The 26,137-nt window shown below is 40.4% G+C and overlaps 1 protein-coding gene across 8 annotated transcripts in view; it reads left to right on the top strand.

Annotated features, from left to right (window-relative positions):
* The window catches only part of DCLRE1C (DNA cross-link repair 1C), a 93,375-nt gene extending 67,257 nt beyond the window's left edge, over window positions 1-26,118 (top strand). For all 8 annotated transcript variants that reach the window (XM_047866544.1, XM_047866547.1, XM_047866548.1 and 5 more), the window contains 8 exons: window positions 7-79; window positions 261-401; window positions 4,274-4,375; window positions 7,251-7,387; window positions 7,912-7,966; window positions 12,471-12,559; window positions 13,250-13,344; window positions 24,298-26,118. In XM_047866544.1, the coding sequence (XP_047722500.1) occupies window positions 7-79; window positions 261-401; window positions 4,274-4,375; window positions 7,251-7,387; window positions 7,912-7,966; window positions 12,471-12,559; window positions 13,250-13,344; window positions 24,298-25,199 (1,594 nt within the window). In that variant the 3' untranslated portion in view covers window positions 25,200-26,118. The remainder of the gene's footprint in view (window positions 1-6; window positions 80-260; window positions 402-4,273; window positions 4,376-7,250; window positions 7,388-7,911; window positions 7,967-12,470; window positions 12,560-13,249; window positions 13,345-24,297) is intronic.
* Window positions 26,119-26,137: the final 19 nt, after the last annotated feature.

Raw genomic sequence — 26,137 nt, 5'->3', positions numbered from 1 at the left:
TTCCAGAGTGAAAGACATCCAAAGTGTATACCTAGATACTACTTTCTGCGATCCGAAATTTTACCAGATTCCTAGTCGAGTAAGTCTCCTTGGAGAAGTAGGGTGGTGACTGGACCGTGGCCATTATTTTTAGTAGGAAGTTTGTAGAATAACAAGTCAGATCATAATTGTCCCCGTTGGCCTTAATATCTGTGACTGTTGGGAATGGAGGGGTGACGATGCTCTTAAAAGTGTCCAATACCTTTTAAAATCCCGCCCAGGAGGAGTGTCTGAGCGGAATATTAGAGCTGGTTCGCAGCTGGATCACTCGGAGTCCGTACCATGTCGTGTGGCTGAACTGCAAAGCAGCTTACGGGTATGAGTATCTGTTCACCCATCTGAGCGAGGAATTTGGAATCCAGGTACGGTGACAGCTCTTTCTTTTCTGTTGTTCCTTCCAGCCTCTCCTCTCCTCCCCCAGAGACCAAGCCCAGTAGCAGAGGGAAGCAGCCCGTCACAGGGCGTGTGTGGCACAAGTTGGAAGCCCCTGTGAAGTAGGATGTCACCTCTGTTTGTCCACCTCCTCAGGGGAGGAGCCCACGGCAGCGCTGGTGGCAGAGAAGAGCCCACAGAGGAAGTATTTTTTTTCAAAACTGTGGGTCACACAATAAATTTCGTGATTGTGACGAGCATTGAAAATAACTTGGGAAGCAACTGGGTGGCTCAGTCGCTCAAGTGTCCAACTTTGGCTTAGGTCGTGATCGTAGTTCGTGGGTTTGAGCTCCGCGTCGGGCTCTGTGCTGACAGCTCAGAGCCTGGAGCCTGCTTCCAATTCTGTCCCCCTCTTTCTCTGCCCCTCCCCCGCTCTCACTCTGTCTCTCTCTCTCTCTCAAAAATAAATAAACATTAAAAAAAAAAAAAGAATCTCGAACTAGAAATTATCTGAGTGTATTGCTTGCAATCAGAGTGATTATCGTTTTGTGACAGTTTATGTAGGGAATCAGACACATGCATTTACGTGCATGTCTGTTGTGTGTACTGGGAAATCTATTTCTTTTTAAAAATTTTTTTTTTTTCAACGTTTATTTATTTTTTGGGACAGAGAGAGACAGAGCATGAATGGGGGAGGGGCAGAGAGAGAGGGAGACACAGAATCGGAAGCAGGCTCCAGGCTCTGAGCCATCAGCCCAGAGCCTGACGCGGGGCTCGAACTCACGGACCGCAAGATCGTGACCTGGCTGAAGTCGGACGCTTAACCGACTGCGCCACCCAGGCGCCCCTGGGAAATCTATTTCTTACTGGAGGTCATGGTCAAGGTATGTGAAAACCACTGTCCTAGAGCCCCGAGTCCTGTGGGTGGATCCGTGTCAGATGAGGCTGGCGGGGAGTTTTCGCCTGTCCCCTTGCCCGTGGTTCTGTGTGCCGGGCTCTGGAACCGAGCAACAGACCCCGGCGTGGGAATGTGGCTGCTAAGCACGCAGCTGGTGCTCTCATCCCCTCAGAGAAGATAGAGGTTTGGGAAAGACTCTGAGTAAAACAAAGTGCTGGAGCTAGTTGGACTTTTTTTTAAAATGTATTTATTTTGAAAGAGAAGAGAGAAAGAGCACAAGCGGGGTTGGGGGTGGGGGCAGAGGGGGACAGAGGATCCCAAGCAGGCTCCACACTGTCAGCTCAGAGCCCAATGCGGGGCTTGAACTCACAAACCATGAGATCGTGACCTGAGCTGAAGTCATTTGCTTAACTGACTGAGCCACCCAGGCGCCCTGGCTAGTTGGACACTGAAGTTCCACTTCGGTTTGGGCCTCGTAACATGGATCCCCCAGCTGACAAACCTGTGCCTGGAACTTAATTGTACACAGAGTAATTCAGTAAAATAAAAAAGATCTAGCTTTTCTGCACTTGAGATTTAAAACATTCCTCCCTCACTTCCTCTATAAGTCTTGACTCCCTTAGTCCTTCTTTCCTTAATTTTGTCCTTCCTTAGGTCCTTCTGTCCAAATACATTGGTGTAAAGTTGCCAATTCTCCATTTTGGGAAGGATTTGCTTTCATTCTGAGATTGTCCTTCCTGTTGTTTTGGTGTTAAAGTGTCCTTTCAGATTAATGTTTATTTTTGCGGTGGGGGAGGGGCAGAGAGAGGGAAACACAGAATCCGAAGCAGGCTCCAGATTCCAAGCTGTCAGCACTGAGCCCGACGCAGGGCTCAAACTCACAAACTGTGAGATCATGACCTGAGCTGAAGTCTGACCCTTAACTGACTGAGCCACCCAGGCTTCCCGGCTTTTTAAATTAAAATCACAGCGATAACAGGTTGTGTATATATGCACGCACTTATCTATATTATCTGCCTTATGTCTCCTCGTGTCCTGTCTTGGCCAAATACAGAGATGGCAGCTGCTTCTCAGTCCCTAATTTGTCTCGTACATTTTCGTGCATGTGAAATAGAGAAGGCAGGAAGCTCCTGGTCAGGAGGCTGAGGAGTGGCCAGGGAGGGGGGAGAGCAGCCTCTGGTGGTGACCTGGTGACCTCAGAGTCACCTGGAGTGAGCCCTCTCTTAGGCTCTTTAATCCCTCTGTAGGGGAAGGAAACAGTTTCATACCAGGAATTTAAAAAGGGGCAACAGGGAGGCTTCAGAGATGATCTCTGGCAACTTTTCAGGCCCCTTTATTTTTGTTGAGGATCAAAGTTTCTGTATCTCTGTCTATACATCTCAAAATTTACCCCTTTTAGTCTCCTACTTAGAGAGTCCAGAAAAGCAAATTTCTTGTTACTTCTTGTTAGTCATTAGTAAACAGGGAGGGAGCAGAATAGGCCACAGGATAAGTAAGCAATTGTGCTTGGATTCTTTTTATACTTGTCTTGGCATAAATTACCCACAGTGATTTGACATTATCCTAATCTGTTGTTAATCAGACTTCAAAATGAGAGTACTTTTTTTGCCGTTTTGTAGTCCTAATATCAACTGAGGTACATGTTACTTACTTTGAAGAAGAGAATTTTTTTAATGTTTATTTATTTTGAGAGAGTGTGGGGGAAGAAAAGAGAGGGAGAGAGAGAATCCCAAGCAGGTTCTGCGCTTTCGGCATTCAGAACCTGAGGCAGGGCTCGAACTCGTAAACTGAGATTATGACCTGAGCCGAAATCCAGAGTCGGCTTAACCGACTGAGCCACCCAGGCCCACGTGTAGAAGAGTCTTTCACGAAAAACAGACACACTGGTTTAACAATTTAAAACAATAAAGACTACCTTAAAATTCTACAGGTGGCTCAAGTTTTTTTTTGTTTTTCTGCATCTGCCCCTCCCCCTGTTAATCCAGTAAAGGGGCGTGTGGTAAGGGGCTTCTGGGTCTCTGCTTCCCACTCCAGCTGTGTTCCCCCCACCAACTGCCCTTACTTACCATGGCATGCTGGGGATGTGTCTTCACAAGTCAGTGATTCTTGTTTTCATCTGCTGTGTTCATGCTATATACCTGATATTTAGAATTAAGCTTGACACATAGTAGGTGTACAATAAATATTATTTGAATGACTCTTGATGGCTTGAAGGACAGTAGAGTTGACCTTGAACAGCACAAGTTTGCACTGCACAGGTCCATTGATGCGTGGGTTTTCTTTGGTAAATACAGTATTGTATCCCAAACAGTAATGTATGGTGACAGATGGTAGCTATACTTGTGAACATAGTATAATGTATAGACTCACAGAGTTGTCTAAGCACTTACATTGTACGCCAGAAACTAATGTAACGTTGTGTGTCAACTATACTTCGATACAGAAAAATACAGCACGGTACTCTAAGTGTATTTTCTCTTTCTTACAATTTTCTGAATAACGTTTTCTTTTCTCTAGCTTGCTTTATTGTAAGAGTATGGTATGTGATACATATACGAAATATGTGCTAATGGACAGTTTATGTTACTGGTAAGGCTTCTGCTCAACATCAGCTGTTAGTAGTTAAGTTTTTGGGGAGTAGAAAGGTATGTGGATTTTTGACTGTGGGGGCTGGCGCCCCGACCCCTGTGTTGTTCGGGGTCAGTTGCATCAGCGTGATTCAATGAAGTCCACTAATTGGGCGTCCAGAATTTTTTATTACCACCACCAATAGGCGCTAAGGCTGACTGGTGCAAATATGATGTTTGTACTTTGTTGACGTCCTGACAGGATGCCAGGGTGCACTGAAATAACCAAAAACTAGGTTTCAAGAAAGAAGAGAGAGTTCACTAAGTGGATAATTTGCCGTAATTAGCCTTGAACAACTTCTTTATACAACATGTTCATCTGTGTTATTTTCCTCAGGTTCATGTGGACAAATTAGACATGTTTAGGAACATGCCCGACATTCTTCATCACCTCACAACAGACCGGAATACTCAGATCCATGCCTGTCGCCATCCGAAGGTACAGAGTATAAACTGTGTTTCTTATTGTTGGTGTGATGCATGAAAGGCAGAATTTTAGGTCCAGAAGGCACCCCTGAAATCCCATTTTCTAGGCCCTTCAGTTTACACATGTGAAAACTGAGGCAGAGATCCGACAGCATTAGCCTGAGGCCGTGCACTGAGACATTCCAGTGCTCCTTGCCGTGAACCACGTTAGCAAATAGACACAGACCCCCAGGGTTCTTTTTTTTTTTTTTTTAATAATGTTTATTTATTTTTGAGAGAGAGAGAGAGAGAGAGAGAGAGTGGGAGCAGGAGAGGGGCAGACAGAGAGGGAGACACAGAATCTGAAGCAGGCTCCAGGCTCCGAGCTGTCAGCACAGAGCCTGATGCGGGGCTCGAACTCACAAACTGTGAGATCATGACCTGAGCTGAAGTCAGACGCTTAACCAACTAAGCCACCTGGGCGCCCCCAGACCCCCAGGGTTCTTAATGAAATATATCCATATACATTTGATACATATTTATTTGTAATGAGTTATGTAGTGACTAATGTATTTATCATGAAATTAATGTTAGTGCTTATGGTTTAAGAAAACATTTATAATCCATTACGATATATGTTTGAGACTCAGGACCTATGTGCACATTTGTAAACTACTTTTCTTCTACTCATTTGAGATAAATAGCTAGATATAACTTTGCTTCAGATTTTGAAATAGTTTTATCTCTTACTAGTCCAATTTCAAATGAGCATTTCTAGGTCTTTGCAACTCATTTGTTATTTATTTTTGTTATTTTTTAAATTTTTTTATTTTTTAAAATTTACATCCAAATTAGCATATAGTGCAACAATGATTTCAGGAGTAGATTCCTTAGTGCCCCTTAACCATTTAGCCCATCCCCCCTCCCACAATCCCTCCTGTAACCCTCAGTTTGTTCTCCATATTCATGAGTCTCTTCTGTTTTGTCCCCCTCCCTGTTTTGATATTATTTTTGTTTCCCTTCCCTTATGCTCATCTGTTTTGTCTCTTAAAGTCCTCATAGGAGTGAAGTCATATGATTTTTATCTGTCTCTGACTAATTTCACCTAGCATAATACCCTCCAGTTCCACGTAGTTTCCATACTTTGGCTATTGTCGATAGTGCTGCCATAAACAAGGGGGTGCATATGTCCCTATGAAACAGCACACCTGTATCCATGGATAAATGCCTAGTAGTGCAATTGCTGGGTTGTAGGGTAGTTCTATTTTTAGTTTTTTGAGGAACCTCCAAACTGTTTTCCAGAGTGGCTGCACCAGCATGCATTCCCATTTTTGTTATTTATTTTTGAATGCCACCCTAGAACTCCCTTCATTTATTAAAAGCCCTTCTATTATTAAATGTCAGGTATTAAATTTTAGATTTGCCCTCAACATTTTGTTTCATTTCATTTTATATAGTCATTCAGCATCGCAAATATTAAATCATGATCTTCAGAAGCTGGGGTTTGCATCATCATAATTTTCCCCTAAGATTTCAAATATCTGAGCATTCAGATGCTGAATAATTTTTATTTTAGTAAACACTGCATTTATATACTTAAGTACTCATTGTGGTAGTAACATTGGCTCCGTCACCCGAAAACCTAACGTAAACTTGATCAGCCCTAAAGTAAAGCATAATGTAAAAAAAAAAGAAAGAATTCTTATCTACAGCATGGAATATTCTACTTCAGACCACTGTAGGATAGCTACAAGGTAAGAGATTATTTTGATAATTGGTAAGCTGCATATTATAACTCGAGTCATCAGTTTCATTCTTTTGTTTGTGTGTCTACACACACACACACACACACACATACTCATTGAATTTACGGATGGATCAAAGTCATGTACATACAGAATAGCAACTATTTTGTCCCTTTTTTTTTTTTTAAAGTTTATTTATTTATTTTTTGAGAGTGCACAGGGGAGCGAGATTGAGAGGAGAGACTCCACATTGTCAGAGCAGAGCCCGATGCGGGGCTCAGACTCACGAACCATGAGATCATGACTTGAGCTGAAATCAGCAATCAGGCACTTGACTGACTGAGCCACCCAGATGCCCCTTATTTGTCCCTTTTCTGTTGGACTTGTAGCCTCTGGTCCTTACAAGCCCTGTAAATTGGCATATTTCTCTTTGCTCTGAGTTTTCTTGCATCCCATGAAGTAGCTAAATTGGCAACGGTCACTCCTGCCACTTCCCGCATGGCTACCTGCCTTGAAACACTCCTTCTAGCGGCTTCGTTCTTAGGTCACACGGCCTCGGGAGTACTGCTCACGACTCAGGAGTACTGCTCACGGCTCGCAGAGCCCTGGTGCACCCCTGCAGCCCTCCTCCTCCTCAGCACACGCACCAAGGGCCCTTGATGACATTTGGTCTGCACTGAGTGCTAATGGTTTTGCAGGACCCCTGTCTAAACGTGATGTCTTTGGGAAAATAGTCCCATTGTCTTTCAGCTTTTTTTTTTTCCTTTATTCTCTAACTGTATTTTGAAAAAATTGGATGATCAGTAGCCTGTATTCACAGTTCCCCCAGTTGTATAGTAGTGTCCTGTTTTTAGTGTATGGAGGGGGAGCCGGGCACCCCTGGTGAAGGTCACAATGTGTGTTGTGGTTACTGTGGCCTCATTAGTCTCAAGTGTAGATCAAATCTCCCACATTTTGTTTTTCTTTCAGGACATTGACATTTTTGAAGAGTCCAGGCCAGTTCCGCAGAATGTTTCTAAATTTGGAATTATCTGATTATCTCCTCATGTCTGCTTTTTTATTTCATGTCTGTAAACTTATCACAGCATTTGTTTTTGAGACCCTGCCCAGAAACAGATTTGTTGAAAACGTGGAACTGTTTTTCGGTTTTTGAAATCTTTTTAGGCAGAAGAATATTTTCATTGGAATAAATTACCCTGTGGAAATATTTCCAAAAATACAATTCCACTCCACACAATCAGCATTAAGCCATCCACTATGTGGTTTGGAGAAAGGACCAGAAAAACAAATGTAATTGTGAGGTAAGAAAGCAATATCATAGGTCTTTTGAGAGAAACCTTGCTTTTGAGGCAAATTATGTGCTTTATTTTAGTTTAAATGCAAAACTAGCCTAACCCAAAGAGGGGGATGTATTATAATTGCGGAAAATAACTTCTGAAATTTAAACGCTAAAGAGGTTCTGCTTCCAAAACCTGTCTCCTGTCTAAATTTCCTGAGGTCTGCTCCAGTGGGTGGCTCGAGAGTGAAGGCATCTTGTTTGGCCTCACTTGGGAGTGAGCTGACATTGTGGGGAACTAGAAGCCCTTGGTGGAGCTGAGGGGCATAATGATCAGCATATTGTAGCAACACTTCCTTAATATTGGGTATTCACAATGTCCACAAATCTTTATGTTTCTGGAAAGAGGTCCCTCTTGTCCCAGGGAGAAACCCTTGATTATAGGGTGATTTCATACCGGAATAGCGGAAGATGGGAAGGCATGAAATTTAAAACGTAGCTTAGTTTTGATAAAAGACCTCTAAATTTTGTGTTTTCCTTTCCTTTTAGGACTGGAGAGAGTTCATACAGAGCTTGTTTTTCTTTTCACTCTTCCTACAGTGAGGTAAGAGGATCCCACATCTTCAGAACCCCATTGCCAACTACTTCGGTGGCATTCATGTTGGATGGCAGCAGTCTAACCCCTTGGCTGCCAGAGGGATCTTTTTCTGTTGCTTAAGATTTGTTGTGGCTTTTCTGAAGGAAATTTAGGGAAGATATCTCCGTAGATGAGCTGTGTTTACCAAGCACAAAGGAAATTGCTATTAGCACCTGTTTTTAGCCTAAACACAGAAGAATTCGTATGATTAAGGTTTTCTTCCTGTCTTGCTTCCTGCATGTATTTTAACTTCCCCACTTCAATTGTTGTTTTCAGTCGTCATGAGAGGATCATAAATCCTTTTTAATTTTAAAATTTTATTATTTTTTTAAGAGGATCTATAAAGCTTATCCGAAGGAGCACTATAGATAAAACCATCATGGGTGGCCTTAAGGTGCTGTCCAGAGTTTTGGTCTCTTCTAAAATTTGCGCTGGAAAGCTATTTAAAAAATAGTCCTGAACATTCAGCAATTGGGGAAGAATCAAAGTGACTGAGATAAAAACCTCGTCCTTAAGAAGGATGTATACTGTATTAGAATGACTCAGTTGAAGAAGGCCTATTAAATGGTTTTGTTAGGATCCTCTTTATATAGGAAATTGACCTACTACAGTAGAAGTTGATACGTGTGATTTATTTGCAAACTCCTCACGCACTTCCAAAGTAAATGCTAGCATCTTCTAAGTGCTGAGTTTTAGTAATTTTGTGTATGTGTCAGGAAAAAAAAGGTATATAAAAGCAGACTTTGACACTTTAAGTCACACATAATTTTAGTTTGACCATTGCAGCACTTAAAAATTGATTTCCCTGGGGGCTCCTCGGTGGCTCAGTTGGTTAAGCTCCGACTTTGGCTCGAGTCATGATTTCACGGTTTGTGGGCTCGAGCCCCGTGTCAGGCTCTGGGCTGACAGCTCGGAGCCTGGAGCCTGCTTCGGATTCTGTGTCTCCTTCTCTCTCTGCCCCTCCCCAACTTGTGCTCTGTCTCTCTCTGTCTCTCAAAAAATAAATAAATGTAAAAAAGAAATTTTAAAAAAATTGATTTCCCTGGTAACTATTACTTTTGTATTTGGGATATGTGGTTACAGCACTGCAGCAGTGAGCCGTGGATGTGTTAATGATTTGAACAGGTGGATTCTTCCAGAGCTCCAGGTAGTGGCATTCTTATCAAGTCAGCCATAGTACTCTAAATGACTAGCATATTATCAAAACATCACAGGGGCGTCTATGAAATATCTGACCTTACCTTTCAGGTGCAAATAGGTTATCCAAGAGCAGCTTGGAAAGGAATTCACTGTGATGATAGATTTTAGTTAATGTGTTCTTCCCCCATTTTATCCTGAAATCTCATGTTGTCAGAGTCCCCTCCTGGGGATCTGTCTTTGGTTGGCATCGGGCTCAGCATCGGGGTCCCTTCCTGTCCATCCTTCAGTGGCTGGTATCCTTGCTGTCTCAGCCACGGGGCAGGTGTCTCGTTGGTGAAGAGTGTAGGCCTTACTTCTCACTCAGGGCTACATCTGGCCCCTTTCACTCCTTCGGTGTAGTTAGCACCCAAGTTGGGAAGCATAAGCTTTCCTGGGATTTGATGCAATTACGTTCCAATAAGGAGATATTTCCCTGGTGTGTAAGCAGACACGAAGTGGCTGAACGCCCTTGCCCCTCCCCACTCCCCCTGGGTCAGCACCAGTGATCACACACAGCGGAGGGTGGCTTTGAGCTCTGCGGTGGGGAGACCTGCTTTCCCGAAAACTCTATTCATAAGCCTATATCCTAAGTATATATCATGCTGAATTAGATTTATAAACATAAATAGATTTAAGGATCATTTCCTGTCAGTTTTGTTGTCTAAATACAGCTGATTCTCCTTATTTGTGGATTATTTCCAGGTTCACCTGTTCACTAAAATTTGTGACCCCAAAATAATAGTCACAGCACTGCATGGCTGTTTGCAGACATGCCTAGCAGAATGGTGGGAAAGGGGTTAACGACATGCATATTCCCAATTTCGGAATTGGGTGGTACTTACCCTCTCCGCTCAGCTCAGGGCTAACAGGTGTCCTTTTGCAGTCGGTTTAGCGCTGTGTTGAACACACTTCTGTGCTTTCTGCTGGGGACTTCCTGTTTAGAGCAGCCCCTAAGTGCGAGGCTGGGGTACTGTGTAGCGTTCCTAAGCATGCACAGAGGCAAGGGTGGGCCTTATGGAGAAAATACGTGTGTTTGATAAGCTTTTACAGACAGAAGTTATGGTGCTGTTGGGTATGAGTTCAATAGTAATGAATCAACAGTACGAATTAAGTAGGTGTCTTTAAACAGAAACCCACAGAAAACAAGGTGATACACTGATGGGCTCACAGAGACACTGTGACCAGAGGTCCACTGGAACCTTTTCTTTTCCTCAGGAGTGTGGTTCAGTGTTTGCTAATTCTAATGTTTTTTAAGTTTATTTATTTTGAGAGAGAAAGGGGGGAGGGAGAGAGAGAGGCAGAGAGACAGGGGGAGAATCCCAAGCAGGCTCTGCACTGTCAGCACAGAGCCCAATGTGGGGCTCAAACCCATGAACTGGGAGATCGTGACCTGAGCGGAAGTTGGATGCTTAACCAATTGAGCCACCCAGGTGCCCCTAGTGTTTGCTAATTCTAGACCTCGAGAACATAACCCCTGCAGGTGATGAGAATGGACTGTGTTTGTGAATGGTTTTAAGGCAGGCATCTGATGTGACGACATCAGCTTGTACAGGTGACAAACGGTGGCTCTCTAGTGGGTGTCTCTTGTCTCCTGTGACCACTTCATTTCTAAGTAGAAGCGAATCATTTCTGGTATAGGTTGACATTACTTTCTTTATCCCTGTTGCCTTGACAAGCCTCAGATTTCTGCTGGCCTCAGCTTTGAATTAATTATACAAATCGTAAAAGTTGTGGGCCGGTAAATAATAGTTTCTGTTTGCATGCCTGCTCTGAAAGTGCAGGAGAATTTGCTTATGAAATCTATCTGAAGAATGAATGGGTCTTGTTTTCCTCTCCTGTTTTCAGTAAGGTAGCCACTTTATTTTAATACGGAGTTATTGATAATTCCTAGATTCCTACCTCGTTTGATTTGGTTCTTTATTTGAAAAAGTTGTTCTGGGGTGCCTGAGTGGCTCAGTCAGCTAAGTGTCTGACTTCAGCTTAGGTCACGATCTCATGGTTATGGGTATGTGCTGACAGCTCAGAGCCTGGAGCCTGCTTTGGATTCTGTGTCTCCCTCTCTCTCTGCCCCACCCCAGCTCTCTCTTTCTCTCTCTCTCTCAAAAATAAACATTAAAATTTTTTAAATAAAAAAAAAAGTTGGGTTCTAATTATTACTTAGAACTCAGTCTCCCCATTTGCAGAAGGGAATAAAAAACCTTTGTGTTATTATAATTGTTTTAATGGATAATTTTTTTTAATGTGCTTTCAGAGTTTTGTATGTTTTTTTTTTTAATGTTCATATGTTTTTGAGAGACAGACAGAGACAGAGCACAAGCTGGGGAGGGGCAGAGGCAGAAGGAGACACAGAATAGGAAGCAGGCTCCAGGCTCTGAGCTGTCAGCACAGAGCCTGACTCGGGGCTCATACCCACAGACTGCGAGATCAAGACCTGAGCTGAAGTCGGACACTCAACTGACTGACCCACCCAAGCGCCCCTGTAATGGATAATTTCATTGAATGTTAAATATATGCCAGCTTGGTAACAGGCCAAGCACTTGACATGCGTTATCTCATTTATACTTCTAGATGAAGACCCTAACACTTAAGAGACTTTCGGTAACTTAACCAAGATCACAAGGTCACCAAGATCTAATAAATGACAAACCTGAAACTTGTGTGGGTTATAGAGTTGTTTTGAGGAATAGCGGCAGAGTTTCTCTGTCGAGCATTCTGAGCTTTGCAGAAAATCAAGGTATTCATGAAATTTCTGCATGTAGTTGTCCTCTAGAGAAAAACATTACAACAAATCAAGCATCCTGGAAGATGTAATTTTCTTATTTTATTTGTTGGAGAAAAGAAATGTAATTCGAAGAGCTTGCTTTTTTTGTGTGTGTACTAAATACTCCACTTAATTCTAATTTACTTGAAGGGAATTTGTTAATTATGGGTGACTTTCTTAGACAAGGAAACTAATGCACTTTAAAGAAATAGAGAATCTTTGAGTTCCATTAGTCAGTGATTCTTAGTCCTTTCTGTGGAACAGAATCACCTGAAGAACATTTCAATATCCTGAATCCCAGGCCCCACTGTAGCTGAGTATCAAAAGGACTTTTGGGCATGGGGTCTCAGAGTTGGAGATTTCTTTCTCCTCTAATAGAGGCCCCCAGGTGATCCCCATGTGCAGCTAGTAGTGAGAACCACACCATGAGCAAGTTCTGCTCTTTCTCCTGGCCTCCCTTTTGTTTGCGTCCATAATACCCACATTTTTCACCGCAGAGATAATCGATCCATTTTATTTTCCTTCTTCTAGGTTAAAGATTTCTTGAGCTACATCTGTCCTGTGAATGTGTATCCCAATGTCATTCCAATAGGCACAACTATGGATAAAGTTGTAGAAATGTGAGTAATTGCTACTTGTGGAACTTGTGTCGTTGAACACGATGGATGCAGAGGATAGTTTCGGGTCTGAGAACAGGGGCCAGGACATAAGATGGCTGTAAATACGTGTCTGGTTGGGAGCATGATGGCTTTCTTCCAGTGGGTATGTTATAGATAATCCTAAAGGCTGCTGGGAGTCTGGCATAAGGGCACAGTTGGCATTGAGGCCCTCAAGAGAAAGGGCAGGCTGTATTTACACACTCTTGTATTTTATCATCACTGTGCCTTAGCTTCCAAACTCTAGAGTGAAGAGATCAAATTTGAGATTTTGTAAGAGATAAGTCAACCCCATTAAACAGGTGAGAGTAATCAGCTAGCCATACTGTATACCCTGAATGCCAGGTGTCACTGTAGTACTTAATAGTCTTGCAGAATAGGGAACTGCTTTTCTGTAAAGCAAGAGCAAATACATGGGTTTTGCTTTCCCTTAATCCTACAATTAGATAGCTATGTACCAGGTTGTATTTAAGTGCTCATATTTACCACTTAATTATAGTGAAGTGGTTTTTTAATTATTAAACATGGCTCTTTGGTTTTTAAAAGTAGTTATATGATTTTTCCCATGGCCAAGTTTTTATAATCTCTATAAAGTATGCTTACATTCCAGTAGCTTTCCCAACAGGAAAAATATAATGTTCATATTCGTTTCAGCTTAAAGCCTTTATGCCGATCTTCCCAAAGTACTGAGCCAAAGTATAAACCACTTGGAAAATTGAAGAGAGCTAGAAAAACTCACCTAGACTCAGGTAAGAAAATGACCCTGGATTCAGAGGTGTGGGTTTCAAGGCTATTCTGGCCTGGTGAAAGCAGCATTGGGCAGGGGTGGGCCTGGGACTGCTGTCACTCAGACTTGTTCCCATGGTCTCAGGAAGTGCTTTGTCTTTCTCCAGCCTGTGAAATCAGGAGTCCAATCTCCTTCACAGGTTTAAAACGGGTGACAGAGAGAACTGTGCCTGTACTGAATGGTGTTCTCAGCTTTCTGAAAGTAGGCCTTGTGGTTTGTATAGGCCATAAGGACAGGCTGGCCTGTTAATCTTGGAGATTTCCTTCAAGATACTAGTAAATGCTGACAGTGGAAACTTTTGCCATTTCCAACCAGATTGACCAGCAGAGCTTATACGAACAGATTTTCTGTACTTTGTCACCTTCTTCCATTGCTACTTTCATTTTCCAGGGAAGAGCAGAGGTAACCTCTGAGGAATTTAGAACTTGAGATTCCAAATAAAGATCTGCTGCTTTACGGCAGCCAGATTTTGTGGTTAGGATTCTGAATTTGCATTGCTTTGGCGGAAAGTCACTTACTGTACCATGTAGCTAATACATGACCAAACAGATTAGGTAACAGGACTGTATTTATTAAACAACTACTGTCTATGGCAGGTATTGTGCTAGGTCCTTTACATACACTACAGCTAAACTTCAGCCCACCCAAGGGGTATCATCCCACTTTTTACTAACAAGGAAACTAAAGTTTAGAGGTGAAGGAAGTACCCCCAAGGCCTAGCCAGAAGTAAGTGATGGGGCTGGGATTCGAATCCAGTCCTGTCTTTCCCATCTCCATTTCGGCATTTCCTCTCATTTAGAATCAAATCAAAAACATTTAGATGCAAATTCCAGTACTGATTCTAGAAAACCAGTTGTATTTTTAGATGTTGTATCTATCATGTATGGCATCGTATAATCCTTCTCATATGTAAACTTAATTGTAGGGTTTTTTTTAAAGCTTTACCAAAGTATAATTGATATACTATAAATTGCATGTTTAAGGTGTCCAATTTGATACTTTTACATATGCATATATGAGAAGCCATCACCATAATTAAGATCAGGAAAATAGCCATTACCCCCAGGTTTCCTTATGGCACTTGGTAATTCCTTCCAGCTGTCCCCCACCCCCTGCTGTCCTCTTCCATGCCAAGGCAACCACCGATCTGCTATCTATCACTGTACATTAGTTAGCATTTTCTAGAATTTTATACTAAGTAGAATCATACAATATGTCTGGCTCATTTCACTTAGCACATTTTGAAATTTATTGATATTGTTGGATGTATCAGTAGTTTCTTTTTTACTGATGGGTAGTATTCCACTGTGTGGATATACCAGTTTGCTGATCCATTCACCTCTTGTACATTCGGGTTGTTCGCAGTTTTTGGTCATTACAAATAAAACTATGAACATTCAAGTACAAATCTTTGTATGGATGTATGCTTTCATACCTAGGAGTGGGTCATACGGTAGTTGTATCCTTAAGAAACTGCCAAATTGTTTTCCATAGTGGTTGGACCATTTTCCATTCTTGCCAGTTCTCTTGTTCTACTTTGTTGCCAGTATTTGGTGTGGGTAGACTTTCTAATTTTAGATATCCTAATGTGTGTGCAGTGATATCTCATGGTTTTAATTTGTATTTTTCTAATGTCTAGTGAGGTTGAACATCTTTAATGTTCTTATCTGCCATCCGTGTATTTTCACTGGTGAAGCGTCTGTTTAAATCTTTATCCATTTTTTTTTAATTTGCTGTTTTTTTATGGTTGGGTTTTGAGAGTTTCTGGATGTAAATGCTTTATCAGACTCTTAGCAGAGTCTTTTGAAGAGCAGAAATTTTAAATGGTGTTCAATTTACTAATGTTTACCTTTTTTTTTTTTTTTGTATTGTAGCTAACTAAGAACTCTTTGCCTGACTCATGGTCACAAAGATGATTTTCTCCTCTATTATCTGGTAGAGGTTTTTGTAGTTTTAGGTTTTACATTTAGGTCTGTGGTCCATTTTCTAGTTATTTTTATGTATACGGTGCTAACTACATATTCAAGGTTTTTTGGTATTTGTTTTTTTCCTACAGACATTCCAGACATTCTAGAACCACTTGTTGAAAAGACTTAATCTTTACTGAATTGTCTTTGCCCTTTTCTTGAAAGTCAATTGACAATATATTTTTAATTTTTTTAAATGTTCTTATTTTTGAAAGAGAGAAAGAGAGAGTGTGAGTGGGGGAGGGGCAGAGAGAGAGACACACAGAATCCCAAGCAGGCTCCAGCCTCTGAGCTGTCAGCACAAAGCCTGACGCTGGGCTCAAACTCACTGACTGTGAGATCATGACTTGAGCTGAAGTTGGACACTCAACTGACTGATCCACCCAGGTGCCCCAATTGACAATATATTGAGGGTTTACTTCTGGACTTTTTGTTTCGTTCCATGAGTTCTATCTTGACATCAGTACTGCCCTGTCTTGATTATTGTACCTTTATAAATTCTGAAGTTAAGTGATACAAGTGGTTGAACTATTTTGTTAGTTTTCAAAGTTGTTTTGGCTATTCCATGTCCTTCACATTTCCATATGAATTTTAGAGTCCGCTTGCTATTTGTATAAAAATGTCCACTAGACAGAGTTTGGGATTATATTAAATTTGGGAAGAACTGACAACAACATTGAGTCTTCAGATCCATGAAGATGGTATCTCTCTCCATTTATGTAAGTCTTTGATTTTGCTCAGCATTATTTTATAGTTTTCAGTGTATAGGTCTTATATGTCTTTTGTTAGATTAATCCCCAGATATTTCATTTTTTGGATACTATTGTACATTATATTCCTTTTCACATTTCAATTTGTTACTGGTATATAGAAATACAATTGATATTTGTATTTTGATCTTGTATCTTCCAACCTTGCTAACCTCACTTACTAGTTCTAGTGATTTTTTGGGTAGATTCTACTTCATTTCTACATAGATTATCATAGTGTGTCTGAATATAGATAATTTTACAGTCTGGATGCTTTTATTTCTTATTCTGATTGAACTAGCTAGACTTCAACTATAATATTTAATAGAAGTGGCAAACGTTGATGTCACTGCCTAGTTCCCAATCTTGTGGGGACTGGGGGAGAGGGAAGCATTCATTTTTTCACCCTTAAGTATGATGTTGTGAACTTTTCATTGATGTTTCTTATCACATGGAGGAAGTCCATTCTATCAGTAGTATTCAGAGACTTTTTAAAATCAGGAACGGATATTGGATTTTGTCAAATATTTTTCCTGCATTTATTGAGATGATCATACAGTTTTGCTATTTCAGTCTGTTAATATGGTGAATTACAATGATTGATTTTTAAGTATTAAACCAACCTAGCATTTCTGGAACAAACCCCATTTGGTTGTGATGTATTATCCTTTTTAGCTATTGCTCAACTTGATTTCCTAAACTTGTGTTAAGAATTTTTTTCTTCTGTGTTCAGGAGTGATATTGGTCTAAAGTTGTTTTTTCTTTTTCATGCAATATCTTTTGTGGTTTTGGTATCTTTTGGTATCTGGATACTGTTGGCCTTCTTGTTGTGAATTGTTTCTTCATACTTTATTTTCTGCAACAGTTTATAAAGAATTAGCAGTATATCTTTCTTAAATGATAGGTAGAATTTACCAATGAAGCCATCTGGGCCAGGAGTTTTCTCTGCAGGAAGGTTTTTAACTACAAATTCAATTTGTTTAATAAGTCGAGGGCTATTCAGGTTATTTTTTCTTGAGTAAGCTTTGGTAATTTATATCTTTCAAGGAATTTGTCCATGTCACCTGAGTTGAATTTTTTGGCACAAACTTGTTCACAATACTCCCTTGTTATCCTTTTAATATCTGTAGAATCTGATGATACCAACTGTCTCACTCCTGACATTATTTGTATCTTAGTTTTTCTTGATCAGTCAGAGGTTTGCCAGTTTTACTGAGCTCAAAAACCCAGCTTTTTGTTTCATTGATTTTTTTCTTTGTTGTGTTGTTTTCAATTTCACTGATTTCCACTCTGATCTTTGTTTCTTTCATCTACTTGCTTTTGGTTTATTTTGCTCTTTATTTCTAAATTTCTTAATGTGGAAGCTGAGGTTATTGCTTTGAGACTTTTTTTGTCCCTTAACACAGGCACTTAGTGCTATAAGTTTCTCTCTTTAGTTGTTATCTCACAGATTTGACTTGTGTTTTCACTCAATTCAAAATATTTTGATTTTTCTTTTGATTTCTTCTTTGCATGGATTATTTAGAATAAATGGGTTACTGAGTTTCTGAATTTTGGAGGATTTTCCTGAGATAATTTTGTTGTCCGATTTAATTTTGGGGTTAGAGAAAATGCTGTTATGATTTTTACTGAGGTTTGTGGTCTGGAATAATGGTCTGTGTTGGTAAATGTTTCACTGTACTTGAAAGAACTATATATACTGCTGTTGGGTGGAGTGGTGTACAAATATCGGTTAGGTCAAGTTAGCTGATAATGTTCAAATCTTCCATATTCTTGCTCATTTCCCTGGTCTACTTTGCCCTGCAAATTATTGAGGGAAAGTTGTTGAAATCTCCCGTTACAGTTGTGGGTTTGTTATTCCTTGTAATTCGATCACTTTTCGCATCATCAGTTTGAAGCACTGCTATCAGGGACACACATGTTTAAGATTGTTAAGTCCTCTTATATTTAGGAAATGACTCTTAATCCTGGTAATATTCCTACCTTTGAAATATACTTCACCAGATGTTAATATAGCTACTAAACTTTCTTCTGATTAGTTAGTATATGTTTTTCCATCTCTGTATTTTTAATTTGTCTTTATATTTAAAGATGGGTTTCTTATAGGCAGCATTTTGGGTCTTGTTTTCTATAGCCAATCGGGTAACTTCTGTCTTTTTATTGGAGTGCTCGGTCGGACCATTTATGCTTAATGAGATTACTAATATGGTCAGCTTTAAATATACCATCTTGCTGTTCCCTCTACATTTCTTCTTTCTTTCTGCCTTCCTTTGGATGGAGTAACGATAGATTATATTTAATTTCTTGTTGGTTACTGGCAGTAACTATTTTAGTAGTATATAGTATACATCTTTAACCTACCAGAGTGAAAAGTTAGGACAAATATTATTCTAGTGTCATACAGTATAAGAAACTTAAGACACTGGTCCCACTTCCTCCTCACAGTCTGTGCCATTATTGCCATACATTTTATCGTTAAAAACCCCACAATACTTATTTTTTCTTTAACCTGCCAGTTTTTTAAAGCTTTATTGCAGTATAATTTATATACCATAAATTTCACTCTTTTTTGGTGAACACTTCCATGATTATTACTAGCAGACTTGTGCAGCCATTTGCCACTAATTTCAGAGCATTTCCATTACTCCAAAAAGAAACTGCCCATTTCAAGTTACTCCGCATTACTACCTCCCGCTTTAGGCAACCACTAAATCTATAGATTTGTCTCTTCTGGACATTTCAGGTAAATGGAACCATACAACATTTGGTCTTCTCTGCCTGGCTTCTTAGCATGTTTCCAGAGCCCATCTGTCTTATAGTATGTATCATTACTTTTTTTTTTTTTTGGTCACATTTTATTTATCCATCCACCAGTTGATGGACATTTGGGTTGTTTCTGCTTTTTTAGTTATAAATGATGCTGCTTTGAATATTTGCAGACACGTCTTTGTGTGGACATATGATTTATTTTATTTGGGGTAAATAACATGGGAGTAGAATTTCTAGGTTATGGTGAGTGTGGGGAGGGTGGTCTCAGTCTGCCTGAGCTGCCATAACAAATACCTCAAACTGGGTGTCTTAAATAACAGACATTTCTCATAATTCAGGAGGCTAGAAGTCCAAGATCAACGTGCTGGCAAAGTGGGTTTCATTCTGAGGCCTCTTCTCTTGCTTGACTTATTGGCCACTGTCCTGGTGCTGTGTGCTGACATGCTTTTCCTGGGGAAAGGCATGTGCTGGAGGCAGAGGGCGGTAGGGGGAGAGGGCTCTCTGATGTCGCTTATAAGGACACTAATCCTATTGGATCAGGGACCCATCCCTATGAACTTACTTTAATTACTTCCTTAGAGTCCCCATTTCCAAATATAACCACACTGGGAGTTAGGGTTTCAACACAGGAATTTGGGGGCAAGCACATTTATTCTGTAACATACACACAATAAATCTGTTTTAGTATTTTTTTAACAAGGAGAAATTATTTTCCAAACTGAACACACTTTTTGCTCCCACCATCTATAAGGATTCCAATTTCTCTGCATTGTAGCTCGTACTTTTCAATTATAGCCATTCTAGTGGATATAAAGTTGCATCTCTTGTAGTTTTGATTTGCATTTCACTACTGATTTCAGCTTAAGTCATGTGCTTTGATGCTCTTGGCTGAAATGTCCATTTCACATCTTTTGTCCATTTTTAAATTGGATTATTGGTCTTATTACATTGTAAGATTTCTTTATATCCTCTGGGTATATCCCTTTGTCAGATAGGATTTGCACATATTCTTTTCCAGTCTACACCTTGTCTTCACTTTCTTGATGGCGTCTGTTGAAGTGTGAAAATTTAAGTTTTGGTTAAGTCCAATTTATTTCATTTTTGTCTTGCTGCATGAACTTTTGCTGTCCTAAGAAACTATTGCTCAATCCAAGATCATGAAGATTTATTCCCATGTTTTCTTGATCATTTCAGGATTTTGGCTTTTTTCTTATTGACTGTATTTTCTCCCCTTTCTGCTTGTCTGGTAATATTTTGTTGGATGCCATATTTTCTGAAGTTTACCTTGTTAGGTTCTGCATAATTTTGGATTTCTAAAAATATTCATGCACTTTGTTCTGGCATGTAGTTAACTGACTTGGAAGCTTGGAACAGTTTGATCCTTTTGTCTTGCTTTTTATCTTTGTTAGTTAGGAGCAGCGCAGCATTTAGTCTGGAATGAACTCTCCCCACTCCTAAGGCAAGGCCCTTTTAGTACCCTTACAGACACCCTGTGAATCGAGGGGTTCCACTCTGGCTGTTGGGAACAGGCACCCTGGCCTCAAGTGGTTACCTCAGTAGGATGCACCGATCAGTCTGCCGAATGCTAGAGGGCCTCTCCGGGCCTCTGCTCTGTAGACTCCAACCACCTTGGCTTCCTGACTCCCAGTCACCTCCTCGACTAAAGTGCCCATGGGCTCTATCTGGGTGTACCCTTCCTGCCTGGAAACAGTCACCAAGTGAACCGGGGCAGTCTTAGAACTCACGTCATTTGTTTCCCACGCTCAGGTGTCATTGTCCTTCACTGGCTGAGGTCTACTTTCTTGAGAGCCTTTGCTATATTTTGTCTGGTTTTTTAGTTGGAGGTAAAACGTAGTTCCTGCTATTCTTTCTTGGCTGAAAACAAAATCATTTTTAGCTTAACATTTTGTCCCTTTATGCACCTACCCAGATGACACATTTTTGTTGAATATGTATTTTTTTTTTGATTGGGCCACTAGTTTGAGTTTTCAAATTGATGTTTGTTTTTCCATTTTATTGTTTTAGCTTTTTTCCTTTTGTTCCTTGTTGCTTCCTTAGTGTTTTTATTCCTTGTTAATATAGTAATTTTTATAGCTTTTATTTGTACAGGTCTAGGTCTCTGGGCAACTCTTTGGCATCAGTCCCTCTAGTAGGTGTTTGCAGATGTATTTTGTAAGCCACTGGGGCCATGTTCGTTTCAGTCCACATGTGTCACTGACTTTGGAATTCCATCCTGAGTGCTTTAAGGTCTGCGGTGCTTTCTAGTGTGCTGACCAGTTTTTCCAGTTTCTTTACTTTCAAATCTTGGGGCAAACCCAGGAGTCCTTGTCAGCCTCTTTGAAAAGCATTTCAATAAAGCGCTTCGTGCTATTTTTTAAATCTTTACATAATTTAGTAGTTATCAGCTATTACTATTATTCCCCTAGACCAGTTTTATAAAATCAGTTTTTGTTCTTATAAATTAGCAGCTACCCATGGCAGCTAATTGAGAAAATAGTTATATAGAACCTCACAACTCTAAGTTACTTTGAATAGTGTTTTAATGTATTTCCTCCCCCTCCTTCATATATATAAATATCTACAGAACTCAGAGGGACATTAAAAATGCTTAAAAATGGGGCACCTGGGGGGCTCAATCTGTTAAGCACCTGACTTTGGCTCAGGTCATGATCTCAGGGTTTGAGTTTGAGCCCTGCATCGGGCTCTCTGTCAGCATGGAGCCTGCTTGGGAGTCTCTGTCTCACCCCCTGCCCCCCACCCCCCACCTCTCTTTCCCTCCCCTGTTTGCACTCTCAAAAAAAATTTTTTTTATGTGTTTAAAAAGAGGTGGACAGCAGTCCTGAAGTCGGGACCAGGGCAGCTTACGCAAGGGCTGTCTACCACCTTCTGTAAGAGCAGATAGATGCACACAGGCTGAAATAAACTTTTTTTTTTTTTTTTTAATGTTTATTTAGAGAGAGAGAGTGAAACAGAGCTTGAGTGGGGGAGGGCCAGAGAGAGGGAGACACAGAATCTGAAGCAGGCTCCAGGCTCTGAGCTGTCAGCACAGAGCCCGACAAGGGGCTCGAATCACGAACTGTGAGACTGTGACCTGAGCCGAAGTTGGACGCCCAACCGACTGAGCCACCCAGGCGCCCCTGAAAAACTTTTCATTGGGAAATTTTTGTTATTGTTCAAAAACAATTTAACAGCTGCATACTTTGCATTATGGCTATATAATGATGTATCGGATCTTTGTACGCTTAGGTTAACAACCTATTTTTAACTTTTACAAATATTGTGATGAACAACATTGTACATAAATCTGTTTCACACTTCTCATTGGGTTAAATTGTAGAAATTAAGGTGCTTGCGAGATGATGTCCAGTTCTCCAATATGGTTATACCAAGTTATACAGACACAGATACTATCTGTGAATTATAACATTTGTCCTTTTTAACATTGGGTTTAAGTGTGTTTATCAGCTTGTATAAATACTGCTAAGGATTTTAACACTTCTTAGTGTTCTATACCTTTCCGATTTCACAGAGAAATCATTGTGTCAGAATTAACTTGATAGTATAGTATAGAAACTTGTTTTTCAATACATACAGATGGATTGATGGGAAAAATGTACAGATTATCTTACAGCTGAAACACACCGTGATACTGTTAAACTTAGGATACAAAAATATTTCCTAAAAAGTTAACTTTGGCTAAAACAGATCTATAATCTGTATGTTGAAATGAAGCCCCCTATCTTAGAGATCAGGCTGATTCCAAATACAGTACTAGACATCTTAGTCACTTTAAGTCTTTCAGAAAAGGAGAGCAATAGTTGCTTAAGAATTACACAGAGCCAGGAACCATACTGATCTGGTTTTGACCTAGTGTATGTTGACCCGTCTTCTCCAGACCTGTCTCCTTCGGAACATGGGAGCAAGATGATCCATGGGAGCAGGACTACTCTGTGGTCCATTTTTTAAAAACCAGCTCTTAAAAATGTAGTGTTTAGCTACATCCTTGTATCACTGGGAACACTTATCTTTTTAGGTGGGTAGTTATAAGACAATACTAGAACAATTAAGTTGCCATAGACTGTCTCATGAGCATTTAATCTCCTTCTCAGGTGCCATTAAAGACCAAGAAAATACTTGTTTTCCCCCGTTAAAGCCTTCTCAATTTATGGTAATTTCACTCTCCAAGTAAGGTTTCCTGACTTTAAATTTTAAGTGGAGGGGTACCTTTGGTGCCTCACTCGATTGGGCATCCGACTCCTGATTTTGGCTCAGGACGTGATCTCACGCTTTGTGGGACTGAGCTCCATGTGGGGCTCTGGGCTGAGCAGGGAGCCTGATTCCCTTTCTCTCCTTTGGCCCCTCTCCCTCCTTGCTCACTAAAAAATAAAAATAAGTAAAGAAAGTAAGTGAATTGGGCTCATTATATTGCTAATGCAACATGCTTTAAAAAAAAAGTACATTTGTTGACTTTGTTCATGACACTAAATGTGCCTTATTCAAAGTAAACCCCATTTGGCACATTTAGTTGAAGTTGATCTAATCCGCATTCCCCTCAAGTATCTGTCACCCAGCAGTGTGCACTTAGCCGACTCAGGCTGCTATGACAAATACTAGAGGCTGGGTGACTTAGCAAGACATTTTGCACAGTTCTGGAGACTGGGATGTCCAAGGTCAGCCTGCCAGCAGATTTGGTTCTTGGAAAGGGCCCACTTCCGGGGTTGCAGACAGTCTCTCCTCAGTACACACTCAGGAGCCTTTCCACAGGCTGTCCATGCATGAAGAAGGAAAGTGAGAAGTTGGTCTTCCTCTTCTTACAAAGATACTAATCCCATCTTATATCCCGTCTCCAAATACCATGACATTGGGGCCAGCGCTTCAAATTAGGAACTTTGGAGGACACAGCCCATGACATGTACCAAGTAGATATCAGTAAAAACTAGAAAATGACTTTTTATTAAATCAGCCAACTCATGATCTACTTTTTGCAGAGCATACAGTTTGCAAACCTGGCTGATGAACAGAATCACATACAGAACTTAAAGTGAAAATTAAATTACTGGGTCCCACCTTTAGGGATTCAGTAGATCTGGAATGGGATAGAAAGCTGTATTTTTTTTTAAAAAAAAGCTTTCCAGATGATGCTAATGTTCAGCCAAGTTTAAGAAACACTGTTACAGGCATTGTGGCCTTATTTGGGGAACACAGATCAATATTCTCAACCTTAAAGTCCGGCATTAGTTGAAGGGTGGTAAATTGTTCAGATTACGCTAAGAATAAGGGGCCTTTTTCTTAGAAGAGGGACACGTTATTTGCAGCTCCACCAATTGAAACTACAGCTACATGCTACAAATTGGATTTTAAATTAAAAGCACAAATTGATTCCCTTTGCATTCTGTGTTTCCCATACATCTGTTGTGTTTTTCCCCACAGAGGAGGAAGATGACCTCTTTGATGATCCTGTGCCGTTACCGCGAAGGCACAAGGTTCCATACCAGCTAACTCTTCACCCTGACGTGTATCTGATGACTGCAGCTTCCCCAAGCCAGCCTGAACAAGAGAGACAAAGCACAGGGTACAAAGAGAGTATGCACACCTTTCCTTTGGCAAACTTTATAGAATGTGAAGAATCCAACAGCGAAGGTGAAGAAGAATTACAAACCGCAGCTTCATCTCAAGAAGACCTGGGTGCTCTCACACATCACCAGCAAAAGGCTGATGTAGAAGTACCACAGTGGGAAGTGTTCTTTAAAAGAAAGGATGAAATCACAGATGACAGTTTGGAAAACCTCCCTTCTTCCACAGAGGCAGGGGGCTCTCAGTCGCCAAAGATTTTTAGTGACTCTGATGGAGAGTCAACTCACATCTCTTCCCAGAATTCTTCTCAGTCAACACACATATCCGAACAAGGGAGTCAAGGCTGGGACAGCCAATCGGACACTGTTTTGTTATCATCCCAAGAGAGAAACAGTGGGGATATTACCTTCTTGAACAAAGGTAGCTATAGACCAAGAATCAAAGAGAATATTCCTGCCTCTCAGATGGAACAAAATGTACTTTGCCCAAAGGATACTTATTCTGACTTGAAAAGCAGAAATCAAGATGCAAATATGGCTCCTAGTGTTGGAGAAATAACCACTCTAAGCAGTGGGAAACACATACCTCAGGAAAAAAGCACCAATGCAGATTCCCAGAGCTCCTCTGATTTTGAAATTCCCTCCACACCAGAAGCTGAGCTACCGAAAGGAGAGCATTTACAGTATTTATATGAGAAGCTGGCAACAGGGGAGAATATAGTCACTGAAAAAAGAAAAAGCTCATTCTCAGATACTTAAAAATGAAAAACCTTGCATTCTAGAGCAACCAGTAGAAAACCTACACAAAGAGGTAATGGTCAGAATCATAATGGACATGTCAGAATGGAATATTTAAAAATGTTCATGTAACCTAAAACAAGGCAGTAAAGGGGAAAAAGAACAAAAAATAGAGGTAAAAAGCAGAAAATAAGGTAGAACTAAATCCAAACATCAATAATTACATTAAGTGAAAGTGGTCAACACACACCAGAAAAAACCCAGGGAAAGAAACAGAACGTTTTTATATGCTGTCTCTAAGAAACTCAATTCAAATGATGCAGGCAGGTTAAAAGTAAAGCCTGGAAAAATATATCTAAATACTTCCACTACTTAAAGCTGGAAACGACTATATTACCATCAGACAAATTTCTCACAAAAGGTCCAGTTCACTAAGAAGACACAATCCTACATGTGTATGTTGCTGCAAACAGCTTCAAAAGAGAGAAAGCAAAACCAAAGGAGAAACACTAATGCACAGTCAAGCTGGGAACTCTACCTGTTCCTCTATCGGTAATAGAATTAGCACACAGGAAGTGAGCAAGGCTATGGAAGAACTCCATGGCACCATTAACCAACTGCAACTGACACAGAACATTCCACCCAACAGGGAATGTTCTCAAGCACCATGGCACATTCACCCTGATAGATGGCTGCATCCTGGGTCATAAAAACTCTTAAAAACAATCAGCCCCTTATTTATCTCAAAAGGTCACTTCTGAATGCTGGTTTGAACACAAAGGTAAAATGAAAAGGAGAGAAATTAGGACCCAAAAGAAAAGAATGAAATGGCAAAAGTGTGTGTTCTAGTTGTTGGATTTCCTTAAAGTCTGTCAATGGATTATGTTTTTATACAGCTCTATATGTGGTTTAATAAAGTTCTATTAAATATTCATCAACACTTTGGGTATGCTGACATT

This window comes from Prionailurus viverrinus, chromosome B4, assembly GCF_022837055.1.
Source record: "Prionailurus viverrinus isolate Anna chromosome B4, UM_Priviv_1.0, whole genome shotgun sequence".
NCBI lineage: Eukaryota > Metazoa > Chordata > Mammalia > Carnivora > Felidae > Prionailurus > Prionailurus viverrinus.
The sequence above is the reverse complement of the archived record's forward strand: the minus strand, read 5'-3'. Positions and strand labels throughout refer to the sequence as shown.